Genomic DNA, 25,779 nt, shown 5'->3' on the forward strand with positions numbered 1-25,779 from the left:
AACAGGCCACCCCCCACCCACCCACCAAATAACCCCAAACTAAAATGACATGAGGCCAGACAACACCATAAAAAGACAAATACAATTCCCTCTACCCCAAAACTGAATACTTTTTATTCACCAACTTTTTTGTGTGAAATATAATCATCGTAATTATATTATTGATAACTGGTATTTTTGGTACGATGCAAAGTTGTAGTGTGGCCTGTGAGCTAAACGCTAGTTGTCAAGCCCTGTCTGGACTGGAGATCCACCAGAGTCCTGCACAACGTAGCAAAACGGTTTGCAACCAAAAACACGTGTTCCTATTGGATACGTTCAGGTGGTAGCAGCAACCCGTATCACTCGGTGCCCTACTGAATAATACCCTGCTAGTGGGGAGGCCACAGTTGTTAAATATACCAAAGAAGAAATGATACAAAATGTAAAGGCTGAATGTACACTAGATGTACTAGATGTACGCTTTGTGACTACATGCACGTCGTACGCCCCAGGAAAGTTCTGCTCAAGAGACTGTTTGGTGGAGTATAAACCCAGGGTCCTATTCATTAGTGTACACCGTAAGTGAAACGTTTTGCAACAGCAAACGAAAACAAGCATTTCTTGTTGGACAAATTCAGGTAAGTCCCCTGTTTCAGCCAGTTTGGTTCCTAATGAATACGGCCCAGCCTTACCCCGTAAGACTGGGCCGTATTCATTAAGCCATCCCGATTGAGACATCTAAGAACTCTGTACATACAGCATAACGCATCTACTCCTTTTTGGTCTGTGTCTTTGAGAAAACAAAAGTGAAGAAGCTAAATAACTGGAATATTTAAATGAGAACCATCACTGAACACCTAAAAAGCCTACATGCATTGGAAGACGGTCACAATTATTTATAAACATTTTCATGTCACATTTCCCCCCCAATGACATAGCCATCTCTCTGCCACTAAACTAATTTCATTCCACCCATTTCACCGTCCCAACACCACTTTCAGGGTCTATCAAACCTTATTTGGTGGCTGGTGCATTTCTTTGTGAAACAGCATTAGAAAAAAAGGCTACAATCAACTAAAAGTAGTTGACAGACAGAGGAAAGTAACGTCTACAGCTTTTGATGACTAACCGAAGGGGGACGCAATAGAAACAACCTTTGGAGGACTAAAGAGGATCGCTCATTTCCCCTCTCCCTTCATCTTCAGTCCTGTCCTCAAGCCCACTGTACGCTCAACTCCCCAGAACTACTGTCACCAGGTAGATGCACCTGTAAAAAGGTGCAAAAGTTTGTGCTTGACAGATCTGTGTCCACGTTCCATACAAGGGGTTGTAAATCATATCTGCATATCTGACCTATAAACAATACTAAAAAATAGAAGAAACAACGGTGGTGTCTTTGTGATACTAGTTGCTGGGGGTTGGGGGGGGTAACAACTATCAGGTTGGGGGAGAGAGGAGAGAGGACATCACTTTGGTACAAGCAAGGTGAGCAGAGCTCATCTTGTGATCCGTATCGCCACAGTGCCTGGCGTTAGTGTGTGTGTGTGACCGCTATCACACACGTCAACACCAGAACCTCACAAGGGATAGGTAATGGACAGGCTGGGAACACTGTGTGGTGTTGACATGAGCATATACACAGGTAATGTACAGACATCATCACCTGCCCTACACAGCCAGGTTGGTTGGGTTAGTAGTTCCTCAAAAGGTCCTGGAGCTGGTGAGGGGTTATGATGTCATGATCAGGCGCCAGTCAGTCTCCTCTCCTCAAATTCGATATGAAGACAAAGGAGCCTCCAGAATTTCTGTAGAGTGGAAGGAAGGGAAATGTCTTCTGTTCAGTTGTCCATCTTAACGGTCCACAGAAGTGTGTGTGTGTGAGTTTGAGAGTGTGTGTACAGCGCCTGGCATGAGTTGCCCAGTCCGGACTGGTAGTGGAGAGGCAGGCAGGAAGGAGGATGGGGGTAGGTGGGTAGTGGTCAGAGCAGACCCCAAAAGAAAGAGAGGTCTCTGGGGTGGAGGAAGAGGAGAGGGGAGGGGGTCTCAGTTGGAGGTGTCAGATTGGACGCTGCCAGGGGGGCCTGGTGGAGAGGTGACGGAGGAGGGGTGAGTGGTGTCCTGCCAGCTGTTGCTAGTCTAGAAGGAGAGAACCAGGAGAGAAAAACAAAGATGTCAATTTGGGCAGCTAGTTTTGTTTCAATTTTTAATATAGGTGTGTTGTGACCCTTGTAAAATGCACTAAATACATTTGCCTGGACTACAAATACTTTGTTGGTAGGCATGCATTTCTTTCGGTCTAAATAAAAGAAGGGAGGCAATAAGGGAGGTTTGACTCACATGGAGGCGGTGTGGGGTGTAGAGGGCGCTAGCGGTCAACTCCTCATAGCCTGCCGTCAGGTGTGTAGCACGGTGCAGGGTATCCACCTGGAGGGAGACAAGACAGGCGCCATCAGCTACGAGATGCATGCACATACACACGCGCACACACACACACTTTCCTTGTTTTACTATCCTTGTGGGGAATTTAGGTCCCCACAAGGATAGAAGGACCAACACACAGAGACCTGGGTTCAAAAAGGATTTGTTTCCTTTCAAACACTTTGAGCCCGTTTGATTGAGCCTGCCTGCTTGGACTGCCAGATAGGCTTGGTTCCGTTGTGCCGAGCAAGCTCAATCAAGTGCAGCAAAAGTGTTAACATACTATTTGAACCCAGGTCTGGCACACACACGTAGTTGCGCATCAATCAGGGCGTAGTCTCACACAAACACAGGTGGTAATAAAAGGAACTGTAAAGCTTCCACAAACCTCTGCTGTATCTGGCAATGCAAAAGCAGCATGGCTCTTGGTTTGGACTGCTGGTTCCCTACTAGCTAACCTCTGCTCACTTCTCTGTACACTATCTGCCTCTCTGGTATCACAGTTCTAACATTAAAAGCCTACATCTATTGTTCCTGTATTATTTTTATTGTTCATCGCACAATTTGTTGTATTCTCAGTCATCACTGATTGAATGCAGAAACTGCTGCCTACCGTCCGGTTAGTCAGGGAGAATCTCAATTGCATTCGTGTCCTCTCTCCTCGCCTCCTTATCAAAACCTATTGGATGAGAAAGCCAGCGGTCCCTCCCCTCTGACAGTCTCCAATAGGTTTTGAGAAGGATGCGAGGGGAGCGGACACAAGGAGTCAAGGAAATGCAACCGAGGGTTTTCCCCTCAGTCTCTCTGACACTGAGCGTCCAGGCTAGCCTCAGGCTATTTACAGCAGAAATCTGTGGATCCTCTTCAACAACACTGCACTTCCACAGGTTTACAAACAGCACAGTGATGAGGTGGAGGGCAACAACAGCAGAGTAATGAGGAGTAGAGGGGGGCCTTAGGCTTCCATGGTCACAGGATGGAGAGAGATGGCTGTGTGCGTCCCAAATGGCACCATATCCCTCAAAAGTAGTGCACTATGTAGGGAATAGGGTGCATTTGGAGAAGCAAACATGGACATATAGAGATAAAATGGATGGATAAATAACTGGGGGAGGGTGGTAGGGTAGGTACACCAAAGGCTTAACTGAAACACAAGGTTATGTGGAGGGGGCTGGAGAGAGGGGAGGAGGGCCAAAATGCACCATGAGGCGTGTTTCTCTGCTAAGTGGAACAGGGACAGGTGCCACAGGGCATCTTGGGGTGGGTGTTTATGGATCAGGGGTGATTCTAGGGCAGGGGTGGAGGAGGGGGTCATCATAACTAGTATGTGCTAGGAGGAGCTGGTGTCTAGGGATGTTTGGGTCACTGGTTTTGGGGTGGGAAAGTCCCGGAAACCTCCCCAAAATGCCCTGGATATTCAGAAATCTTGTTTGAATAAATTCCAGGTTGAAGGATTGCCTTAATTATTCCTTCCTGATTCCAGAAATTCTCCAACCAGGATTTCATGAAAACCAGGACATTTTGGGAACGTTACAGGAATTTTGCAACCCTATAGTGACTGGGTTGGGGTTGGAGGGGGTTGTGGTTGGGGCATTGAGGCAGGCTTTCCTAGAGGTCCTCAGTGCCTACCTGGGGCTGCAGAGAAGGGGCGATGTTGAGGACGGCCTCCCCGGCCCCGTTGAGGTTCGAGGGGCGCAGGCCGAGGTAGGCAACAGCTTCAGCGTCGCCTGCATGAGACAAGCTGTATGATCCCGACGACCCTGCAGGCAACACACGCTGTGTCAGCCAATCGGGTATCTCAGTGTGGCTCTGTCAGTCAGACACCTCTGTGTGGCTGTGTCAGCCAATCAGGCACCGCAGTGTGCCAGGGGTCAGAGATCACAGCTCAACCAGGAAGTTAAAGTACACTGGCTTTTGAAAAGAAACAGTCATACCCGCGCTCACAACCCGTTGGCTAGTGTTGAAAACATAAGGATCGTGGAGTATTTAGAAGTGGGTGAGCAATGAATTAGTCCCTCGTGACACAGCCTTCTGGGTGCCAAGATTATCCAATACATGTGCAGATGGATCCTCAATTTCCACCTTCCTCATGTTACATTTTACATTTTAGTCATTTTAGCAGACGCTCTTATCCAGAGCGACTTACATGAGTGCACACATTATTATTTTTTATTTATTTATTTTTTCATACTGGCCCCCCCGTGGGAATCGAACCCACAACCCTGGCGTTGCAAACGCCATGCTCTACCAACTGAGCTATATCCCTGCCGGCCATTTCCTCCCATACGACGCTGGGCCAATTGTGCGCCGCCCCATGGGTCTCCCGGTCGCGGCCGGCTACGACAGAGCCTGGATTCGAACCAGGATCTCTAGTGGCACAGCTAGCACTGCGATGCAGTGCCTTAGACCACTACGCCACAAGTGTCGCCACAACATGTTGTTGTGAATGACACTTAGGAAGTAAGAGGCTTGCACAAGAGAATATGAATGGCCAAACTATAGGCCAACTGCAACTTTCTCGTTGGAAACGGACCAAAATCAAGACGACACAAATATGTCTTACTACATGAAAAACACCGGTCAACGTTTTAGTTACACTGTAACAAGTGAACATCAAAGTGGAATTCAGAAATTTTTTGTTGGTTAAGTCTTGAGTCCTAGTACTGATGCTTGACAGTCCACCAGCGAGCTGTAATCTTACTGCAGGAGATGCAGACCATAGAAATATAATCCAGATAATAATAGGTTTTCTATGAGGCAGACATACAGTACGGCTCACAATGATTAAATGGTACATCACCTACCTGCTCCTGTCTGCTTCCTGAGCAAATAGGGGTAGCTGGTACATACGTGTGTGTGTGTGTGTGTATACTGTACACTAATGTATGTGTGTGTGTGTGTATACTGTACACTAATGTAAAGGTGTGAGTGTGTGTATACTGTACACTAATGTAAAGGTGTGAGTGTGTGTATACTGTCCACTAATGTAAAGGTGTGCTGGCCGCTACATAAAGAGACAGACAGCCAACAGGAGTGGGAGTTTGCAGTAGTGGTAGGCTAAATAAATAAGAAATGATGACATCAAAAGAGGAAGTGGTGAAATTGAACAGAAACCATTCAGAAAGAAAAGAAAATACATTGATTATTGAATGGGGATAACGGTCATTTCCTACTAAGAGTTATTGCTTATGGCAATAGCCCAGCATCTATGATGCTGCTGAGTCAAGCTACATTTATCCCTGAAAATAACCACTTTCTACAACAATAAAGCAACTTTAAACAAGGAGATGATCAATCTGGTCCAAAATAAGATTTGGTCTAAAAAAACGCTCCTCTATAGAAAACCTGTGAGCGCAATAACATCACAGCAACGCATCACACACCAAACGAACAGAAGAACAAGTCCGATGGAGAGCCAGACAGACACAGACATTGTCCTCATTCTGTGTATGTGGTTCTACACTTCTGCCAGTGTGTATGAACTACAGTGTGTGTGTGTGTGTGTGTGTAATAGCATGGGCATCAGCTGATTGGTGTGACGAGGCAGGGTGATTGAGATATGGATGGAGGGGTGGGGTCAGGGGTGGTTGGTAGGGGCACACGGTACCTGATTTGGGCGTCGCCGGAGAGTTAGCCTGGCTAGCCTGCGCCGACACGCTGGCAGCATCCACCGCTGTTTTAACTGCGTAGAGGTTCGCTTCCTCCTGGAACTTACCAATGTTCTTCTTGTACCGTATTCTCTTGTTGCCGAACCAATTAGAAACCTGAGGGGGAGACGGACAGACACCAGTGTATTAGTCAGTGTTTCCCCTAGATTTCTTTCCAGGGTTGTATTCATCAGTGCACGCCGTAGCAAAAGGTTTCCCAACGGAAAACGAAAACAAGCGTTTCTTACTAGAAAACGTCAGGTAGTCCATCCCCGTTTCAGTACATTTTCAGTCACCTGACACTTTCAATTGAATCCAAATCAAGCAAAATTATTTTAGGCAGGGGAACAGACTGTACAATGGAAGGGGAAAAGCTGGTTTCAGTACTGGTAAGTCCACTGGCAGAAGAAGTGTGTGGTGCAGACTCAGTACCTGTGAGACGGTGATGGCACACTTCTTGGCCAGCTCTTCTTTGGCCTCCTCACTGGGGTAGGGGTTGGAGAGATGGGAGTAGAAGTACTCGTTCAGCACCTCTGTAGCCTGCTTGTTGAAGTTACGCCTCTTACGCCTGACAGACACACAAACACAAAGTCAGTCGCACGATATTCATCTCGGACACAATTTTAAAAAGCACTGCAGATTACAAATTAAACGAAACACAAACACACAGACCTGGCGTCGAGGAATCTGGAGCGTAGGATCATGACGGCCTCGCAGGTGCTTTGTTTGAGCTGCATCTGGATGGAGCTGAACTTGCGGTGGATGATGGCCACCATGCGCTCGATCTCCTTGGGAGAGATGGGCCGCGTGCGACTCTGCTCCCTCAGCAGGTTCATCACGTGGTTGGTGAATTCACTGCATGCCTGGGGTCGGGAGGCGGAGGAAGAGAAGGAGGAGGATGAGGAAGAGATGGGACTATCAACACAAATTTGAAACTTAACTTCAGTTCCGTTATAAAAAAATAACATCTCAGGAAAACTCATCTTTGACGGTAAGAGAGAGAAATGTGTGTGTGCTTCACTGCTTCTCTCTCTCCTACCTGTTCGTATTTCTCCAGCTCAGAGTGGTAGATCTGTCTGATCTGGGCCAGCTTGGCTCTGTAGTCCGAGTGTTCGATGCCGCCGTCGGCGCCGGGCGACCCTCCTGCCGCTGCTGCAGCTGCCGCCGCTGCAGCCGAGCCCCCGCCCTTCTCCGGGCCAGACACGCCCTCGGCCAGCAGCATGTTGTCCAGACGCATGATCTGGGGGTCTGGGGGGTCCTCATCCTGAATGCCTCGGATACTCAGCACTGGAGAGGAGGCGAAAAGTGAGAATCAATATATCAATCAGGCATTAAGGATAAGGGAACACCATGTCTCAATTGCAACGTCAGCCTCATTCAGATTCACCCCTTTATCCTAGACACTTAACTTGACGTAGATCTGAAGGAGTTGGATAGGTATAGGCAATAGGGTCGTAACACCCTCAGAGAGGCTCGGTAGAATGTTTGCCATACTGCTTAGGCTACAGGCTTCTCCTATCCGATTTCCTTCAGATCTTTAGAAGTGCCTTGGCTAGGGGTTGTTTCTGGACTAGGGCCTTAGTTTTGAATATAAATGTACTGAGAGAAAAAAAACTTTTCCAAATAGGCAAAACTGTATTTTCTCTACCGGAGAGTATGACTATTCAGGGTTCCAGCAGGTGCAAGGGAAGGGAGGACAGTAGGAGAAGTGCCGAGCTGTCAAAACAACCCTGCCGACTCTCTCCCGAGTCACTTGGCCGACTCTCTCCCGAGTCACTTGGCGATGAGTTCCAAAAGGCACCCTAAAAGTAGTGCACTACAAAGGGGATAGGGTGCCATTTGGGACTTCCCTGAATTCTTCAGTTAGTTCTAAATTAGCAGTACCCTATTCCAACACCAGGTTGCACTGTGGCACCTCGGTCGGTGGCAGGCTGCCAGTAAAGAGCAGAGAGAGGCAGGCAGCAGCAACATGAGGCATGGGCAGAGTAATGGGAGTGCATGTGCTGTCACTACAAGCTCGGCTGGCCGTAAGTACAGCTTTCAGCCGCTCCACTATTCCACTGTATTAAACACAGGACCTCTGTCAGCCCCCAGCCATGCACTCATCTCTCTCTCTCTCTCACAGATAGACACCCACACACAGGAAGCACAAATGCACATACGGAGGAACACAGTACTCACAGGTGCAAAACACACACAGGTGCAAACAGACGTGCACACACACTCCTCTCAATGCACACAGACTCCTATAGACAAACACACACTTTTGACTCACAGCCTTTGTTTTAAACACTATCATGCCGTACTGTACATTGTCCTTTCAAGCAACTATGGTAGATGTGCCACCTAACCAGGCTAGCACAGTACATCTTGGCTCAGTAGAGTGAAAGGGGTATAGGAGACCTGTAGCATTCCTGTATTAAAAACAAGACCAATAGCTCTCTCAGAGCCTGTTCTGTCCAACTTACTGTTCTGCTGCTTACAGTACAGGAATATATATATATATATATACTGAACAAAAATATAATAATAATAATATGCCATTTAGCAGACGCTTTTATCCAAAGCGACTTACAGTCATGCGTGCATACATTTTTTCTGTATGGGTGGTCCCGGGGATCGAACCCACTACCTTGGCGTTACAAGCGCCGTGCTCTACCAGCTGAGCTACAGAGGACCACTATATATACGCAACATGTAAAGTGTTGGTCCCATGTTTCATGAGCTGAAATAAAAGATCCCAGCTTATTTCTCTCCAATTTTGTGCAAAAATGTGTTTACATCCCTGTTAGTGAGCATTTCTCCTTCGCCAAGATAATCCATCCATCTGACAGGTGTGGTATATCAAGAAGCTGATTAAACAGCATGATCATTACACAGGTGCACCTTGTTCTGGGGACAATATAAGGCAACTTTAAAATGTGCAGTTTTGTCACAACACAATGCCACAGAGGTCTCAAGTTGAAGGAGCGTGCAATTGGCATGCTAACTGCAGGAATGTCCACCAGAGCTGTTGCCAGAGAATTGAATGTTCATTTTTGTACCATAAGCCACCTTCAACGTTGTTTTTGAGAATTTGGCAGTACGCCCAACAGGCCTCACAACCGCAGACCATGTGTAACCACGCCAGCCCAGGACCTCCTTCTTCACCTGCAGGATCATCTGAGACCAGCCACCCGGACAGCTGATGAAACGGAGGAGTATTTCTGTCTGTAATAAAGCCCTTTTGTGGGGAAAAACGAATTAGTCTGGCTGGGCCTGGCTCCCCAGTGGCTGGGCCTATGCCCGCGCTCCTGCCCATTCATGTGAAATACATAGATCAGGGCCTAATTTATTTATTTCAATTGACTGATTTCCTTATATGAACTGTAAGTCAGTAGAATCGTTGAAATTGTTGCGTTTATATTTTTGTTCATTATATAATGTGTGTGTATGTCAAAGGTGTTGGGTACAGGAGGAGACATTTCCCTCTTGCATGGATTAATAAAGTATTTTTTTTTTAAAGCCATAACTAGCAGCTGTCAAAGCCCTGTTCTGTTCAGCTTACAGTTCTGGAACAGAGGTAAAACAGGAGATAATTATATTTCTACCTGCTTTGTCCTCTCTGGGTTAACACAGACATGGGAGAGAGTTATTCTGAACAGTAAATGCATCTGGGATATTTCCTGCAGTTCAATGTTAATGATATAGGCCTATCCATTGATTCTTGAAAAGTTTACACAACCAACCGGCAGGGCTGTTGTTGGACTAGAACACAAACTCTGGATTGTGGCTTTAACATGTAGTTACTGGACACTTGAGATACCAGGATGTTTCCACAATAAAGTCAGTATCCTTTCTGTTAGTGTACTACTTTAAAGTGCATCCTAACAATTCTGCCCACTCTCTCCCCCTCCGTCCCCACATCCCCTAAACAATGGTCTCGCCCTCTCCTCTTAACTTCTATCCAACAACTTTCCCTCCTTTTCTATAAAACTTTTTTCTCCCCTGCTGTTGCTCTCTTTTTTCCTTGTTCCCTCTTGCCTCTTGTTTTCTCCACCTAGATCCTCTCTCTTTCTCTCAGTTCTCTCTGAGACACATTCCTTCTCTCTGTTGCTCCCCCTCTTATCCCTGCTCACTGCTCAGGAATGCAGCAGACCCAGCCGACTGAACTAACGACCCCGATTGGCCCATCCCTCTCTCCCTCTCCACTCACAAAGCTATACTTTAGTACTTCTAGGCTATGCAGAGAGAAAGTGCTTTTATGATGTGTATGCAAACTATGCACCTACTTGCTACGTTTTAGAGTTTGGTGTGTGCTTGTCTGAGTAGATGGTGTTTTAATAGTTAGAGGATTAGCCTTTCCTGTGTGTCTGTGCTCTCCAGTAGGTTTGTAGCTTCTAGAGTGTGTGTGTGTTCGTGCGTGTGTGTTCGTGCGTGTGTGTTCGTGTGTTCGTGTGGGTGTGTAGAAGTCAGTGTGAGCTGTCCCGTCCCAGACACTGGTCCAGACTAACCATCTCCCGATCCAGCAGAGGCAGCAGACACACAGGAATACACTAGACACACAGGGTGCAATACACTAGACACACAGAATATTCATCAGACATCGGCTCAAAACTTGAAATAGTATTTGTTACCTACCAAATACTTTAGCTGCGCTTGATTGAGCTCGTCTAGACCAACAACGTCAATGGAAAAGTCCTAAAAGTACAAACCCCACCCATCTAGCACTCCAGGCAAAACGCACTTAATCAAATAAAGTATTTGCTTCTGGTCAGTTGTTGTGATACACGTATGCAGTGGTCATAGGGCGGCAGGTGGCTTAGTGGTTAAGAGCGTTGTGCCAGTAACCGAAAGGTCGCTGGTTCTAATCCCCGAGCCGACTAGGTGAAAAATCTTGAGCAAGGCACTTAACCCTAATTGCTCCTGTAAGTCGCTCTGGATAAGAGTGTCTGCTAAATGACCTAAAAATAAAAATATATAAATAAATAAATATTAGGAGTAGTCAACTGACCTACAGCCCAAGAGGTCAACCATGCCTCTCCAGGTCTTGCCCCACCTCTCTGCTGACACACCCCCTCCTAACCCCCCGCCAGTCCTCATTATTATAGCCCCCAGCTGTTGCCCCTAATGACCTCAGATTCCACTAATTACTCCAATTATTAAGCTGTGATTTCTGACAACCACACACGTCTATTAGGGCCTATGCACTCAGTACTGAGCAGTCGTAATGCATTTTCCAATAAAGCAATAGGGAACTGGTGTTTGCGGCCACAATACAATTTTTCAGTAAAAACCACACAATAGCACCCTAGGGTTAGGTAGGTTGTGTGGCATTGAGAAAGGCAGCGAGAGGAGAGAAGAAGAGGAGAGGAGAGAAGAAGAGGGGAGGGGAGCTACAGTCATACTATGAAATATTCAGGCTCTCCAGCTGGGGTTTCCACTGCATACATAATCCTGAAACTCATTTCTGCCTCACAGCCAATATCGCTATGCTGTGTAGTAGACACACCTCATTTCTGCACACAGGCTATATCGCAATTGTGCGTTGTAGGCCTAGTAGGTAGAGCAAGTAGGTAGGTCCCTCAAACTCAACTCTGGACCTCAAAGCCAGTTCCACTGCATTTTTTTATTGTTCCTCTCTAGTCAGGGACTGATTTAGACCAGGGACACCAGGTGTGTGTATTTAATTGTCAGGTAGAACAGAAAACCAGCAGACTCCGGACCTTGTAGGGTAAGAGTTGAGTACCCCTGCCTAGGCCTACATGTGTAGCAGGGTGAGGTTGAAGGCTACCCTAACAGAGCAGCAGTGTCTTCAGTACATTATGGGGAGAAGCATGTACCCCGAACACATTCACGCCATCATCCATCCCTTAGCTCATGGCACACACACACACACTTTTTACCCATCGTCTGTCTCTTCTCTCACTCCGACCCCCCCCCCCCCACTCTCCTGTATTCCCCTTTCCCCTCTCTCGCCCCCCCCCCCTCTGTTCTCCATTTCAGTCGAGTTCTCCATGTGAGCTGCAATCCCTCATGCTGTCAGCCCCCCACCTCTCCTCCTCCTCTCCCTGTAGACAGACAGGATTAGCATTTTAATTGCATCAGCTCCCTTGGGTATTCTCAGCCTTTCACTGGGGGAGAGAACAAGGGAGAGCGGGTGAGAGGGGAAAAAAAGGTAAAGAGAGAGAGGGTAGCCTAGAAGGAGAACCAAGGAGAATTGGAAAAAACAAGGGCGTCATAGCAGACATAAAAGCAGAGCGAGAGAGGCTAAGGAAGAAAAAAAAAATGGCAAGAGGGAAACAGCAGAATGATAGGAATGAAAACGCTTCAGAAATGCTCCTACTACTATACCTGGCCATAAATAAATCCAGAAGAAAATAATGGTTGAACAGAAAGGAGGTTCCAAGCTACACATAACCTTCACACAAGAAGGAACTACAAACGAGTCAAGGCTTGACATTCAGGCGAATTCGCTGCCAGTACCAAGTGAAAGTCACTGGCTCTCAATGCCAACTCACAGAGAAGAGAAGGATGTGCAGTAAACTCTTTGTGAAATAAATGCACTGAGCAAAGTTCCCAGTCTATGACATGGTTGAAAATTTGATATAAAATATCACATATATAAAACAAAATATCAAATATCAACCTAGGTTTATGATAACCATAAAATTCTATAATGAGTACTCTGTAATTCAAAATTTGATGATGAAAGCAGCCTAGAAGAGGAGTGTAAAGTGACTCTGGGCCCCGGGAGGAAACTGAAGACTGTTACTGAACCCACAGGTTGAATTAGGATCCCCATGCTACAGCGGGAGTCGTCTGAGTGCAGTCTGGAGTACTAAACCTACTCCAGGGGTATCCTCTTCCATTTTCCCTCCTCCTCCCTTTAGTACAAATGGTAACATAGCCCTGGTGTAACAGAGGTGGTGAACCATGCTCAGATGATGACTAACCTTGCCTGTGACCTGAAGACTTCAACGCTTTAGCTCAACACAGTCTTGAGACCCGGGTTCGAAACCCAGTCGGTCACGTGCACTGGCAAACAAGCTGTACAAAAGGTGATGCTAATGGTTCACAAGTAAGTAGGGAAGTGAGGGCATCATAACATCTTTACCTACACAAGTTGCCAATTTGGACTCTACATTCACTCCAACAAACTTGTATTTATTTTATTTCACCTTTATTTAACCAGGTAGGCCAATTGAGAACAAGTTCTCATTTACAACTGCGACCTGGCCAAGATAAAGCAAATCTTAAAGCAAACGGGCCTATATTGGGGAAAAAGGAGTGGCTAATAAGTCTGGCTGCACATCTGACTGGCTGACTTACTGCAAATTGAGAAATTATGTGACTGAACTCAACAAAAAGAAGAAACTGTATTATGAAGCCAAGATCAATGATATAAAGAAATGATGGAAAAAAAACTTGGGAGTACTTTAAATGAAATTATGGGCAGAAAGACAAATTCAACTCATTAGAACCAGATGGCTTATTCATCACAAAACCATTTGATGTTGCCAATTATTTTAATGATTACTTCATTGGCAAAGTGGGCAACCTTAGGCAGGAAATGCCAACAATGAACAGTGAGCCATTGTATTCATGCATAAAAAAACTAATAATGAAAGAAAAGCATTGCAAGTTTTAATTTTGTAAATTTAGTGTGGGAGAGGTGGGAAAATGATTGTTATCGATCAATAATGACAAACCTCCTGGCATTGACAACTTAGATGGAATGCTACTGAGGATGGTAGCTGACTCTATAGCCATTCCTATCTGTCATATCTTTAATCTGAGCCTAGAGGAAAGTCTTTGTCCTCAGGCCCAGAGGGAAGCCAGAGTAATTCCGCTAAAGCGGCCTTTTCTGGTTCTAACAGCAGACCTATAAGCTTGCTGCCAGCTCTTAGCAAACTGTTGGAAAAAATGGTATTTGACCAAATACAATGCTATTTCTCTATAAACAAATTAACAACAGACTTTCAGCATGCTTATAGGGAAGGGCACTCAACATGTACTGCACTGACACAAATGACTGATGATTGGTTGAAAGAAATTGATAATAAGAAGATTGTGGGAGCTGTACTTAGATTTCAGTGCAGCCTTTGATATTATTGACCATAACCTGTTGTTGAAAAAACGTATGTGTTATGGCTTTTCAACCTCTGCCATATCGTGGATTCAGAGATATCTATCTAATAGAACTCAGAGGGTTTTCTTTAATGGAAGCTTCTCTAATGTGAAACATGTAAAGTGTGGTATACCACAGGGCAGCTCTCTAGGCCCTCTACTCTTTTCTATTTTTACCAATGACCTGCCACTGGAATTAAACAAAGCATGTGTGACCATATACACATCAGCAACCACAGCTAATGAACTCACTGAAACCCTTAAAGAGTTGCAGTCTGTTTTGGAATGGGTGGCCACTAATAAACTGGTCCTGAACTTCTCTAAAACTAAGAGCATTGTATTTGGTACAAATCATTCCCTAAGTTCTTGACCTCCGCTGAATCTGGTAATGAATGGTGTGGCTGTTGAACAGGTTGAGGAGACTAAATTAGTTGGTGTTTCCTTAGATTGTAAACTATCATGGTCAAAACAGATAGATTCAATGGTTGTAAAGATGGGGAGAGGTCTGTCCGTAATAAAGAGATGCTCTGCTTTTTTGACACCACACTCCAAAAAGCAAGTTCTGCAGGCTCTAGTTTAGTCTAATCTTGATTATTGTCCAGTCGTGTGGTCCAGTGCTGCAAGGAAATACCTAGTTAAGCTGCAGCTGGCCCAAAACAGAGCGGCACGTCTTGCTCTTCATTGTAATCAGAGGGCTGATATAAATACTATGCATGCCAGTCTCTCTTGGCTAACAGTTGAGGAGAGACTGTTTCTTATAAAAAGAAGTGATGCAGTCAATGTGTTGAAAATCCCAAATTGTTTGCATAGTCAACTTACACACAGCTCTGACACACACACTTACCCCACCAGGGGTCTTTTCACAGTCCCCAAATCCAGAACAAATTCAAGAAAGCGTACAGTATTATATAGAGCCATTATTGCATGGAACTCTGTTCCATCTCATATTGCTCAAATAAACAGCAAACCTGGTTTCAAAAAACAGATAAAGCAGCACCTCACGGCACAACACCTCTCCCCTATTTGACCTAGATAGTTTGTGTGTATGTATTGATATGTAGGCTGTGTGTGCCTTTAAAAAGTATTTATGTAGTTCTGTCCTTGAGCTGTTCTTGTCTATTAATGTTCAGTATTATGTCATGTTTCATGTTTTGTGTGGACCCCAGGAAGAGTAGCTGCTGCTTTTGCAACAGCTAATGGGGATCCTAATAAAATACCAAAATTCCACTGCACATTTTAGTTTTGGGTGGATCTCCTTAGTCTATTGAGTGGTACTTTTTAGAGAGAGGGGCAGTAGTATGCTGTGGATGTGTCAGGTCCTGCTTTAAGCAGCACAGGCTAAGCAGCGTCTGCGGTTGTGTTGGTCCTCTTTACTTTAGGTACACACACAAATGCACACAGGGACACACACAAAAACAAACAAACAGTCACACAAATGGTCAGTGTGCTTCCTTCCTTAGTGAGGGAGTGGTGAGTGGTCAGTGTCAACACAGTGTGATGAGGGGTGTGAATGGGAGATGTCCCACCCTGGGCAAACACACACGCACACACTTAAGCATGAATCAACCCTTCATTAACTAGAGACGACAACTATGGAGACCAGAGCAAATCAAAAGTAATCAATGGTCTATATGGTTCAACTCTATATGAGCCTATATCATCCAACACATTCATAATAAGCATCCACTGGACGAGTGGATGGTAGAGATAGAGGAGCAGCAGGCATGAGATGAAGAGAGGAGGAGTGAGAGGCAGGAGGGTAGTTAGGTAGAGGGTAGATGTATTCCTTAAAGTGGCAGTAGTCCCTTTATCCCTCCTTCCTGCCTTAACTCTCTCCTAGTGTTGTCATGATAGAATAATTTTTTATCACGATACCATCACGATACTCGATACAAAAATGATACCACGCCAAAAAAAATGCTTATTCGCCAGCCAGAATCACAGAATGGCACTTGATCCAGACAGAAACAAAGCTACTGCTCTGTTCAATCGTTGCATATCTTTTGAGTTCAATAACATTACATTTGAATTTGTCAACATTTTTCAGAGGCAGCCAAGTATGCATTCATGAATAAACTATACAATCATACAATGACTTTGTTTTTACCAATCTAACTACATAACAGTAACAATTTATTTGAATGGTAAATCACTATTGATAAACTGAGTAAATCAAGACATAGCCTAGGCAGCCTATTCACAATAAAGATGAATGCATATTCAATAGGATTGTGTGCATGCATTGAGTTAGAGGTTGTTTTCGCTGATTTCATGTGGCTATAGATTGTTTGTAATCTGTTTCCCTTCCATGTGGGACTTATTTTATTGTACTGATCAACAACATTTGCATAGAAGTAGCAATCTCTTCTTTTATAAAAGTTTGCACTGTCTCTTTAAATCCAGTAATGATGTCATTCATGAAGAGGCACACGCCCACACAGTCAGTTGAAGTCGTGAGGAAGAGACATGACAGGCGAAGGGGGAAAGTATCTTTGGACATCATGGAGAGACAATTAAGTGAATTAAAGTTTTTGGTGACAATCAGCATATTTTGCGTTATGTTTCTATATTATCACCAACAAAGTACTAGCGTAGTGAGTTGATGTTAGCTTCAGCTGTAAGCTAGCAAGGAAAGTTAGCCTACAAAGCTGGAAGCTACCAGTATCTTCTTGCATTAGAAAGTGTTCTAGCCTGTATGGACATTGTTTTGCAAACTGTAATTAACAGTTTCAAAATGTCTACATGCTGCGATGCATAATTAAAGTGTGTTAACTTCTGTGCCGCATGAGTGGGGAGCTAACATGTTGCAGTCCAGACTCCCAGTGCTCTAGCGAATGAGTAAGTGGAGCAGGCAAGAGGCAGGAATGATGCGCTCGAGCTATAAGGAGACAACGGCTGCGCTGATAAGACAGACTTTACCCTCTCAATCAGTATACGACGTGAGACATTTGACAGAAGTACCGAAAGTAACAAGTTTTCATGTTCTAGTATCAAAAAAGTATGAAGTTTCAGTATACCGTCCAGCACCACATCTGTCCCTTTCCCCATCCTTCCTTCTCCATGTCTTCCATCTCTCTCAAATCAAATGTAATGTGTCACATGTGCCTAATACAACAGGTGTAGACCTTACCGTGAAATGCTTACTTACAGGCCCTTAAAAATATGTACAGGTTAGTGGAGGTAATATGTACATGTAGGCTCCCCGTCTTCCCTCTCTCCTTCTCTTCTCTCATTAGCCCAGCTGCCTGCTCTCCCGTGCTCGTTAGCGTCGCCTCTTAAGGAGCTCCTAAAGACTTTGAAAAATTAACGCCCATTTGAGAGGTTGTTAATTTGCACTGTTATGCAAATGAGGTGGCAATTAAGCAATAGATCAGAGGAGCAGCGGCCATTCATAACGAACCAACGAGCACCATGACAGAGTCAGATGTTACCCGGGAGAGAGCTGGAGAAGCTAAGCCTGCATGGTGGTTTTCTGTCTGACTACACTAGCACTAACTCTGTGTAATCACACACACAGATTCAGTGGTTATATTAAATAGTATTATAGCACATATCTAGGGTACTGGTAAGTAGGTACTACAATGTACTATATGTTTAAGCAATCTTTAATTAGTTAAGCTACTCACAAACATAGCCTGATTGAAACAAACTATACAGCCTGTAGAGCTGTAGGTTCCCCAAGTGGTTTTATTTGTCCCTCCAAGTTTTCTGAGCAAAAAATAATTTGATGAATTTTCATTGTTGGACAAAAGACTAAAAACCCCAGGAAATCAGCTCCAAGCTATTTTAATTTAGGAAATCTGTTCCCAAGTACTCCCATGCACAATAAAGAGACGTGATCGTATACAAAATGTAATCAAGGTTTGAAATTATGTTTTAGTCCAATTATATCTGTTTGTGCTTCTTGCGGTCAATTTGCGGTCTACAAATTATTTGTAATTATGTTCCTGGCCTCCCGACCCTCTGCTCAATAAAATAAAATAGGCATGCGGCTGAATCTAGTTGATGATCCCTGCTGCAGAATGAGTTTTGTTTATGTGCATTCTTGTATGAGTGTTGTGTTTACACCTTTGTGGGAGACTGCCAGATTAGCGTAGATTAACTAACGCCTAAATCCAAGGCGTCACCAATCTAAACTTCCTCTCTGGAGAACACAGCAGCTCCACAGGCTTACCAGGAGACGGGGTCCTTAATACCGCCAATAACCCACAACACACTGCCTAATCCTGGGCAGTCTCAGTGGCACACACACACAAAGGAAGGCGCAAGCCACAAAGTATGCCAGTGTGTGGTCTGTTAAGACATGTTGCTATGAGTTAAAGATAATTATATTAAGTGAGTGATGGCCTTTTTTCTGTTTTTATGTCTGTAACATGTCAAAAATAGTGTACTCTAAAAGAAATGGGGGGCCATTTTGGACACAGTCATGGTGTGTGTGTGTAAAATACACAAAACACTCTCTCTGGGACTCCGGTTGGTGTGGAGGAGTTCTACAAGCTCTTAGCCTGGTCCCAGATCTCTTTGTGCTGTCTTGCCAACTCCTAGCCTGGTACCAGATCTGTTTGTGTCATCTTGCCAACTCCTATGGTCATTGTCTGCAAGACAGCACAAACATATCTGGGACCAGGCTAGAAGGCTCCCTCCCATCAATTGTAATTAATCCTTAATTAGTGGCGATTAGGGCACTGGGAGCTCTGACACTCCAACCGCCCGCCACTACCACCATTAATGCAATCCAGCTGAGGCCACATTTACATGTCTTTAATTAAGAGGACTGACAGTGGCTGCCTTTAGAACAACCTCCCCACTGAACGGGAGAGAGGGAGAGGAGAGACAAGCTGAGGAGTATTGGTTAAGAGCACTGGAACACAGGCATGGCTCCCCATGTAGGATAGATCCGACCTCATGGACTGTCATCACTTGCATATTTGAATTTGAGAGTAGATAGGCCTACATTTCTCCAGCGGTATCACTCAGCTTTATAGCAAACCAAGTGGCGGGCTGCCTCGTGTTTCAAATTGAGGAGAGGGCCTTTAAAGCATGAAACACACCGAGAATCTCACTGCCAATAGACTGCTGGTAGGTACTTTCTTGTTTTTGCTAGAACAATAGCGGTACCAGCTGTGTGCTGACCCGGTAGCGACGAACCTACCGATTCTACTTGTAGAATCGTAATGCTCAGCAGTGGCCAACAACTTGACTTTGGGCCAATCCAAGAGCACAAACTCGAATGTGGGGAGATAAAAAAAGGGGGGCATTTTTTCCGTACATCTACGATGTGCCAGTTACACATCATATGCAATGTAGGCTATGGGATGGTAGCTAGCTAAGTGCACAGACGTAATGCACACAACACTAAATACCTCCTCCAAACTAGCTAACCACTGCAGCTAGTAATGACATAAATCACAATGGATTAGCTAGTTTCCATGTAACAGCTGCCTGTGTTAGCTACCAAGTTAGTGCAGTGTCCTTAGCTAGCTATGTTGTGTTAGCTAGCGAATATGCTAACGTTAGCTAGCTAGCTAGCTAGCTAAACATTTGGCTATGGGCTGGCACTATGGAGAGTGAATTAAATTGTTTATTCGTCATCTTGCTAGGTAATTTGTAAGTCGCTCTGGATAAGAGCGTCTGCTAAATGATGTAAATGTAATTATCTAGCTGTGGCCATCTGGCTAGTATCAAGAAGGGCTTTCTACCCAATAGCAACATTAGCACAGATAGCTTGGAATCTATACCATAAACAATACGCAAGGATATGCATAACTAAACAACACAACTGCCACTTTCTGGTTTGGAGTATTTTAACAAGGCTGGGTGGCTGAGGACTTCCAAGGTCTTTGCTGTGTGAACACGAAAGAGATTGACTGCCGACACTGTTCAGATGTGCCAAGTACTGTCGGCATGCAAACGTTTGACAATGCTACCGATATGTCTGAGCTTTAAAACGTCCAATGCAGCGTTTCTCAATCAAATAATTTCTGGGTAACAATTCAATACCTTTGATTGTTTTCAATAAAAATTGTCAAACACAAACAGAAATAGCTTCTTAGCAAAGAGCAATTTCTCAAGCAAGAATTTTGTTAGGACCGTCTGGGAGTGGTCTGAATGGGGGAGGGGAAAACAGAAAATTAGCTGTTATTGGCAGAGAGGGGATGTCACCAGGCAGGCCAAAACTCCATCCCACCAAAACAGGCTGAAATTTCAGGTGTTCTTTTCAAATAGCTCTTACACTCAAAGGGCATTACCATGTTCACAATAAGGCTGTGACTTTAATTTAATAACTGTGTAACTGACGGTTATGGATTAAGAGTCATGAAAATAAAATAACTGTCAAATCAGTTTAAAATAGGCCTACATTCATTTTAGGATTTTTCTAATGTTTTAACTTTATTTTCACGTAGATAAACTTCACCTAATAGCGGGAGTGTTTACTAATGATTATAAGCAATTGTTTTGCAAACTTTGTCTATCTATTAAAACGTTCTACCTCCTCTTTCCAACTGTCCTTAGACGCTCGAGCAGCTAATCTGCTAAATGTGCAGGGTTGTAGAGTGCTATAGTCCAAGGCACTTCAGTAAAAAATATTTTGATGTGGACTTTTTTAAATAAAATGCACGTTTTCATTGCTTGCTAGTAAATAAATAAAAGCAGTCTTTTAAAAAAGGTTGGTGAACGCTATGATCCTTTATTGATGTCACTTGTTAAATCCACCCCCTAGAAACATTTCAAGGAAGATCAATGGAAACAGGATGCACCGGAGCTCATTTTGAGTCTCATAGCAAAGGGTCTGAATACTAATGCAAATAAGGTACACTACCGTTCAAAAGTTTGGGGTCACTTAGAAATGTCCTTGTTTTCGAAAGAAAAACAATTGTCCATTAAAATAACATCAAATTGATCAGAAATACAGTGTAGACATTGTTCATGTTGTAAATGGCTATTGTAGCTGGAAACGGCAGATTTTTAATGGTATAGCTACATAGGCGTACAGAGGCCCATTATCAGCAACCATCAGTCCTGTGTTCCAATGGCACGTTGTATTTGCTAATCCAAGTTTATAATTTTAAAAAGGCTAATTGATCATTAGAAAACTATTTTGCAATTATGTTAGCACAGCTGAAAATTGTTGTGCTGATTAAAGAAGCAATAAAACTTGCCTTCTTGAGACTAGTTGAGTATCTGGAGCATCAGCAATTGTGTGTTCGATTACAGGCTCAAAATGGCCAGAAACAAATAACTTTCTTCTGAAACTCGTCAAGTCTATTCTTGTTCTGAAAAATGAAGGCTATTCCGTGCGAGAAATTGCCAAGAAACTGAAGATCTCGTACAAAGCTGTGTACTACTCCCTTCACAGAACAGCGCAAACTGGCTCTAACCAGAATAGAAAGAGGAGTGGGAGGCCCCGGTGCACAACTGAGCAAGAGGAAAAATACATTAGTGTCTAGTTTGAGAAACAGACACCTCACAGGTCCTCAACTGGCAGCTTCATTAAATAGTACCCGCAAAACACCAGTCTCAATGTCAACAGTGAAGAGGCGACTCTGGGATGCTGACCTTCTAGACAGAGTTGCAAAGAAAAAGCCATATCTCAGACTGGCCAATAAAAAGAAAAGATGGGCAAAAGAACACAAACACTGGACAGAGGAAGATTGGAAAAAAGTGTTATGGACAGACGAATCGAAGTTTGAGGTGTTCGGATCACAAAGAAGAACATTTGTGAGACGCAGACCAAATGAAAAGATGCTGGAGGAGTGCTTGATGCCATCTGTCAAGCATGGTGGAGGCAATGTGATGGTCTGGGGGTGCTTTGGTGGTGGTAAAGTGGGAGATTTTTACAGGGTAAAAGGGATCTTGAAGAAGGAAGGCTCTCACTCCATTTTGCAACGCCATGCCATACCCTGTGGACGGTGCTTGACTGGAGCCAATTTCCTCCTACAACAGGACAATGACCCAAAGCACAGCTCCAAACTATGCAATAACTATTTAGGGAAGAAGCAGTCAGCTGGTATTCTGTCTATAATGGAGTGGCCTGCACAGTCACCGGATCTCAACCCTATTGAGCAGTTGTGGGAGCAGCTTGACAGTATGGTACATAAGAAGTGCCCATCAAGCCAATCCAACTTGTGGGAGGTGCTTCAGGAAGCATGGGGTGAAATCTCTTCAAATTACCTCAACAAATTGACAACTAGAATGCCAAAGGTCTGCAAGGCTGTAATTGCTGCAAATTGAGGATTCTTTGACGAAAGCAAAGTTTGAAGGACAATTATTATTTCCATTAAAAATCATTATTTCTAACCTTGTCAATGACTACATTTCCTATGTATTTTGCTATATTTCATGTATGTTTTCATGGAAAACAAGGACATTTCTAAGTGACCCCAAACATTTGAACGGTAGTGTGTATGTGTGTGTATATATATACACAAATTATACATTTGCAAAAATTTCTAAAAACCTGTTTTCGCTTTGTCATTATCGGGTATTGTGTGTACTTTTTATTTATTTAATCCATTTTAAAATAAGGCTGTAACGTAACAAAATGTGTCAAAAGGGAAGGGGTCTGAATACTTTCCGAATGCACTGTAGTGCACTAGTTTCGACTAGGGCCCCATTTCGAACACAGCCGTTGTGTTTTGAATCACAACAGCATCGAGACGAGAGCCTTTAATTCCTGGAGGAATAAAATAACAAGGGGGCTTGGTAACCACACCACAGAAAGACCAGTCAGCCCACCTACCATTAGGCCCAACCAAGCCTGGGGTTGACCCTCCCTCCCCGGTCGGAGGGCTTGTTTGGGGAGGGCGTGGACTGGGTGTCTGTCAGGTCCAGGGGTCTGTGTGATATTAGCCGTCTGCCAATCTGGCGTGGGGGACATAGAGTAATTACTACTGCTCTTACTGCCTCATCAATCTCTATCGCTCCTTCTTTCTCTCCCCCTCCCCTCCTCGCTCTTTTTCATTCTCTCCATTCTGCAAAGGAGAGGGAACAAACAGATTGAGTGACAGAGAGCATCACAACAGTCCGGGATGTGGTGCACTACAAACGGAATGAAATCATCTAGTGTGTGAGTGACTACAGTGAGGGAGAAAAGTATTTGATCCCCTGCTGATTATGTACGTTTGCCCACAGACAAAGAAAAGATCAGTCTATAATTTGAATGGTAGGTTTATTTGAACAGTTAGAGACAGAATAACAACCACAAAAATCCAGAAAAATGCATGTCAAAAATTTTATAAATTGATTTGCATTTTAATGAGGGAAATAAGTATTTGAACCCCTCTAAATCAGAAAGATTTCTGGCTCCCAGGTGTCTTTTATACAGGTAACGAGCTGAGATTAGGAGCACACTCTTAAAGGGAGTGCTCCTAATCTCAGTTTGTTCCCTGTATAAAAAGACACCTGTCCACAGAAGCAATCAATCAATCAGATTCCAAACTCCCCACCATGGCCAAGACCAACGAGCTCTCCAAGGATGTCAGGTACAAGATTGTAGACCTACAGAAGGCTGGAATGGGCTACAAGACCATCGCCAATTAGCTTGGTGAGAAGGAGACAACAGTTATTCGCAAATGGAAGAAACACAAAATAACTGTCAATCTCCCTCGGCCTGGGGCTCCATGCAAGATCTCCCCTCGTGGAGTTGCAATGATCATGAGAACGGTGAGGGATCAGCCCAGAACTACACGGGAGGATCTTGTCAATTATCTCAAGGCAGCTGGGACCATAGTCACCAAGAAAACAATTGGTAACACACTACGCCGTGAAGGACTGAAATCCTGCAGCGCCCGCAAGGTCCCCCTGCTCAAGAAAGCACATATACAAGGCCGTCTGAAGTTTGCCAATGAACATCTGAATGATTCAGAGGAGAACTTGGTGAAAGTGTTGTGGTCAGATGAGACCAAAATGGAGCTCTTTGGCATCAACTCAACTCGCCGTGTTTGGAGGAGGAGGAATGCTGCCTATGACCCCAAGAACACCATCCCCACCGTCAAACATGGAGGTGGAAACATTATGCTTTGGGGGTCTTTTTCTGCTAAGGGGACAGGACAACTTCACCGCATCAAAGGGACGATGGACGGGGCCATGTACCGTCAAATCGTGGGTGAGAACCTCCTTCCCTCAGCCAGGGCATTGAAAATGGGTCGTGGATGGGTATTCCAGCATGACAATTAACCAAAACACACGGCCAAGGCAACAAAGGAGTGGCTCAAGAAGAAGCACATTAAGGTCCTGGAGTGGCCTAGCCAGTCTCCAGACCTTAATCCCATAGAAAATCTGTGGAGGGAGCTGAAGGTTCGAGTTGCCAAACGTCAGCCTCGAAACCTTAATGACTTAGAGAAGACCCGCAAAGAGGAGTGGAACAAAAAATATCTCCTGAGATGTGTGCAAACCAGGTGGCCAACTACAAGAAACGTCTGACCTCTGTGATTGCCAACAACGGTTTTGCCACCAAGTACTAAGTCATGTTTTGCAGAGGGGTCAAATACTTATTTCCCTCATTAAAATGCAAATCAATTTATAACATTTTTGACATGCGTTTTTCTGGATTTTGTTGTTGTTATTCTGTCTCTCACTCTTCAAATAAACCTACTATTAAAAATTATAGACTGATCATGTCTTTGTCAGTGGGCAAACGTACAAAATCAGCAGGGAATCAAATACTTTTTCCCCCTCACTATATAACCAAGCGTGAATGTAAAATGCATCAATGCAATAAAATAAAAATGTCAGTCAGTAGAGAGTATGAGTCAGTCAAGGAGCTGTGTATATGAGTATCTAACTGTGTTACTCCCATTTGTCTATGTAGTTAGTAGCGTTGTCACGATACCAGAATGTTGACTTCGATACAGATACCAGGTTTAGTATCACGATACCCGATACAGAAAGGATACTCAATACCAAAAGGATACAACGGCAAAAATAATGTGTATTAGCTTAAGTCACAGAATAACCACTGGGCTTTATTTTTGAAATCCTTGATCAATATGTTGATAACTGGTAGAACAACAAATAACCAATATAATATCTTCTATATTACATTTCATTCAAAAATAAAACACCATACTAAATATCAGATGAATATCTTTAAATGTTCCTTATGAAAAACCATATCTGAGACTCGGAGCATACAAAATAATTGTACAATTACATCTAAAAACTGTTTAAAAATGTAATTTGATACATATAAAATGGGGTTAATTTGCTCATCTATGGACATAATATCAGGTAAAATGACATTAGACCTATGATTCATTACAGCTAAATTATTGTATGTATTAAATTAATAGTTTAGTTCCAAAACAACATAAAAACACTTTGAAGCTCATTTCTTAAGCTTCTATATTGCAATAGTTTACACACCATAGAAATAAAAATGGATTTTACACAGCATACTACGATTTCCAGAGTGCAATGCTCCGCCCAGGGCTGCTGGCTGGCTAGTGGCTACTGCTAGTTATTTCACATTACTTTTGGATTGTAATCATATTATAATGTTCACATGAATGTCATGCTGAATATACTGTATGTTCATGTCACTAGCTAGGTTTCCATCCAAATTGGCAACAGATTTAATGCGAATATTCTAGAATCTGCATTAAAAAAATGCACATTTTCCCAC

The 25,779-nt window shown here is 43.9% G+C and overlaps 1 protein-coding gene across 1 annotated transcript in view; it reads right to left on the reverse strand.

The window, feature by feature from the left end:
- Nucleotides 1-2,012: 2,012 nt before the first annotated feature.
- LOC311138093 (pre-B-cell leukemia transcription factor 1-like) overlaps nt 2,013-25,779 on the reverse strand; it is a 48,548-nt gene continuing 24,781 nt past the window's right edge. The window contains exons 3-9 of the mRNA XM_084172755.1: nt 7,087-7,334; nt 6,720-6,910; nt 6,480-6,615; nt 6,008-6,164; nt 4,030-4,160; nt 2,320-2,406; nt 2,013-2,118 (exon numbers count right to left, since the gene is read on the reverse strand). Coding sequence (XP_084028881.1) covers nt 2,026-2,118; nt 2,320-2,406; nt 4,030-4,160; nt 6,008-6,164; nt 6,480-6,615; nt 6,720-6,910; nt 7,087-7,334 — 1,043 coding nt within the window. The 3' untranslated portion in view covers nt 2,013-2,025. The remainder of the gene's footprint in view (nt 2,119-2,319; nt 2,407-4,029; nt 4,161-6,007; nt 6,165-6,479; nt 6,616-6,719; nt 6,911-7,086; nt 7,335-25,779) is intronic.

This window comes from Coregonus lavaretus (assembly GCF_964263955.1).
Source record: "Coregonus lavaretus genome assembly, chromosome: 2".
NCBI lineage: Eukaryota > Metazoa > Chordata > Actinopteri > Salmoniformes > Salmonidae > Coregonus > Coregonus lavaretus.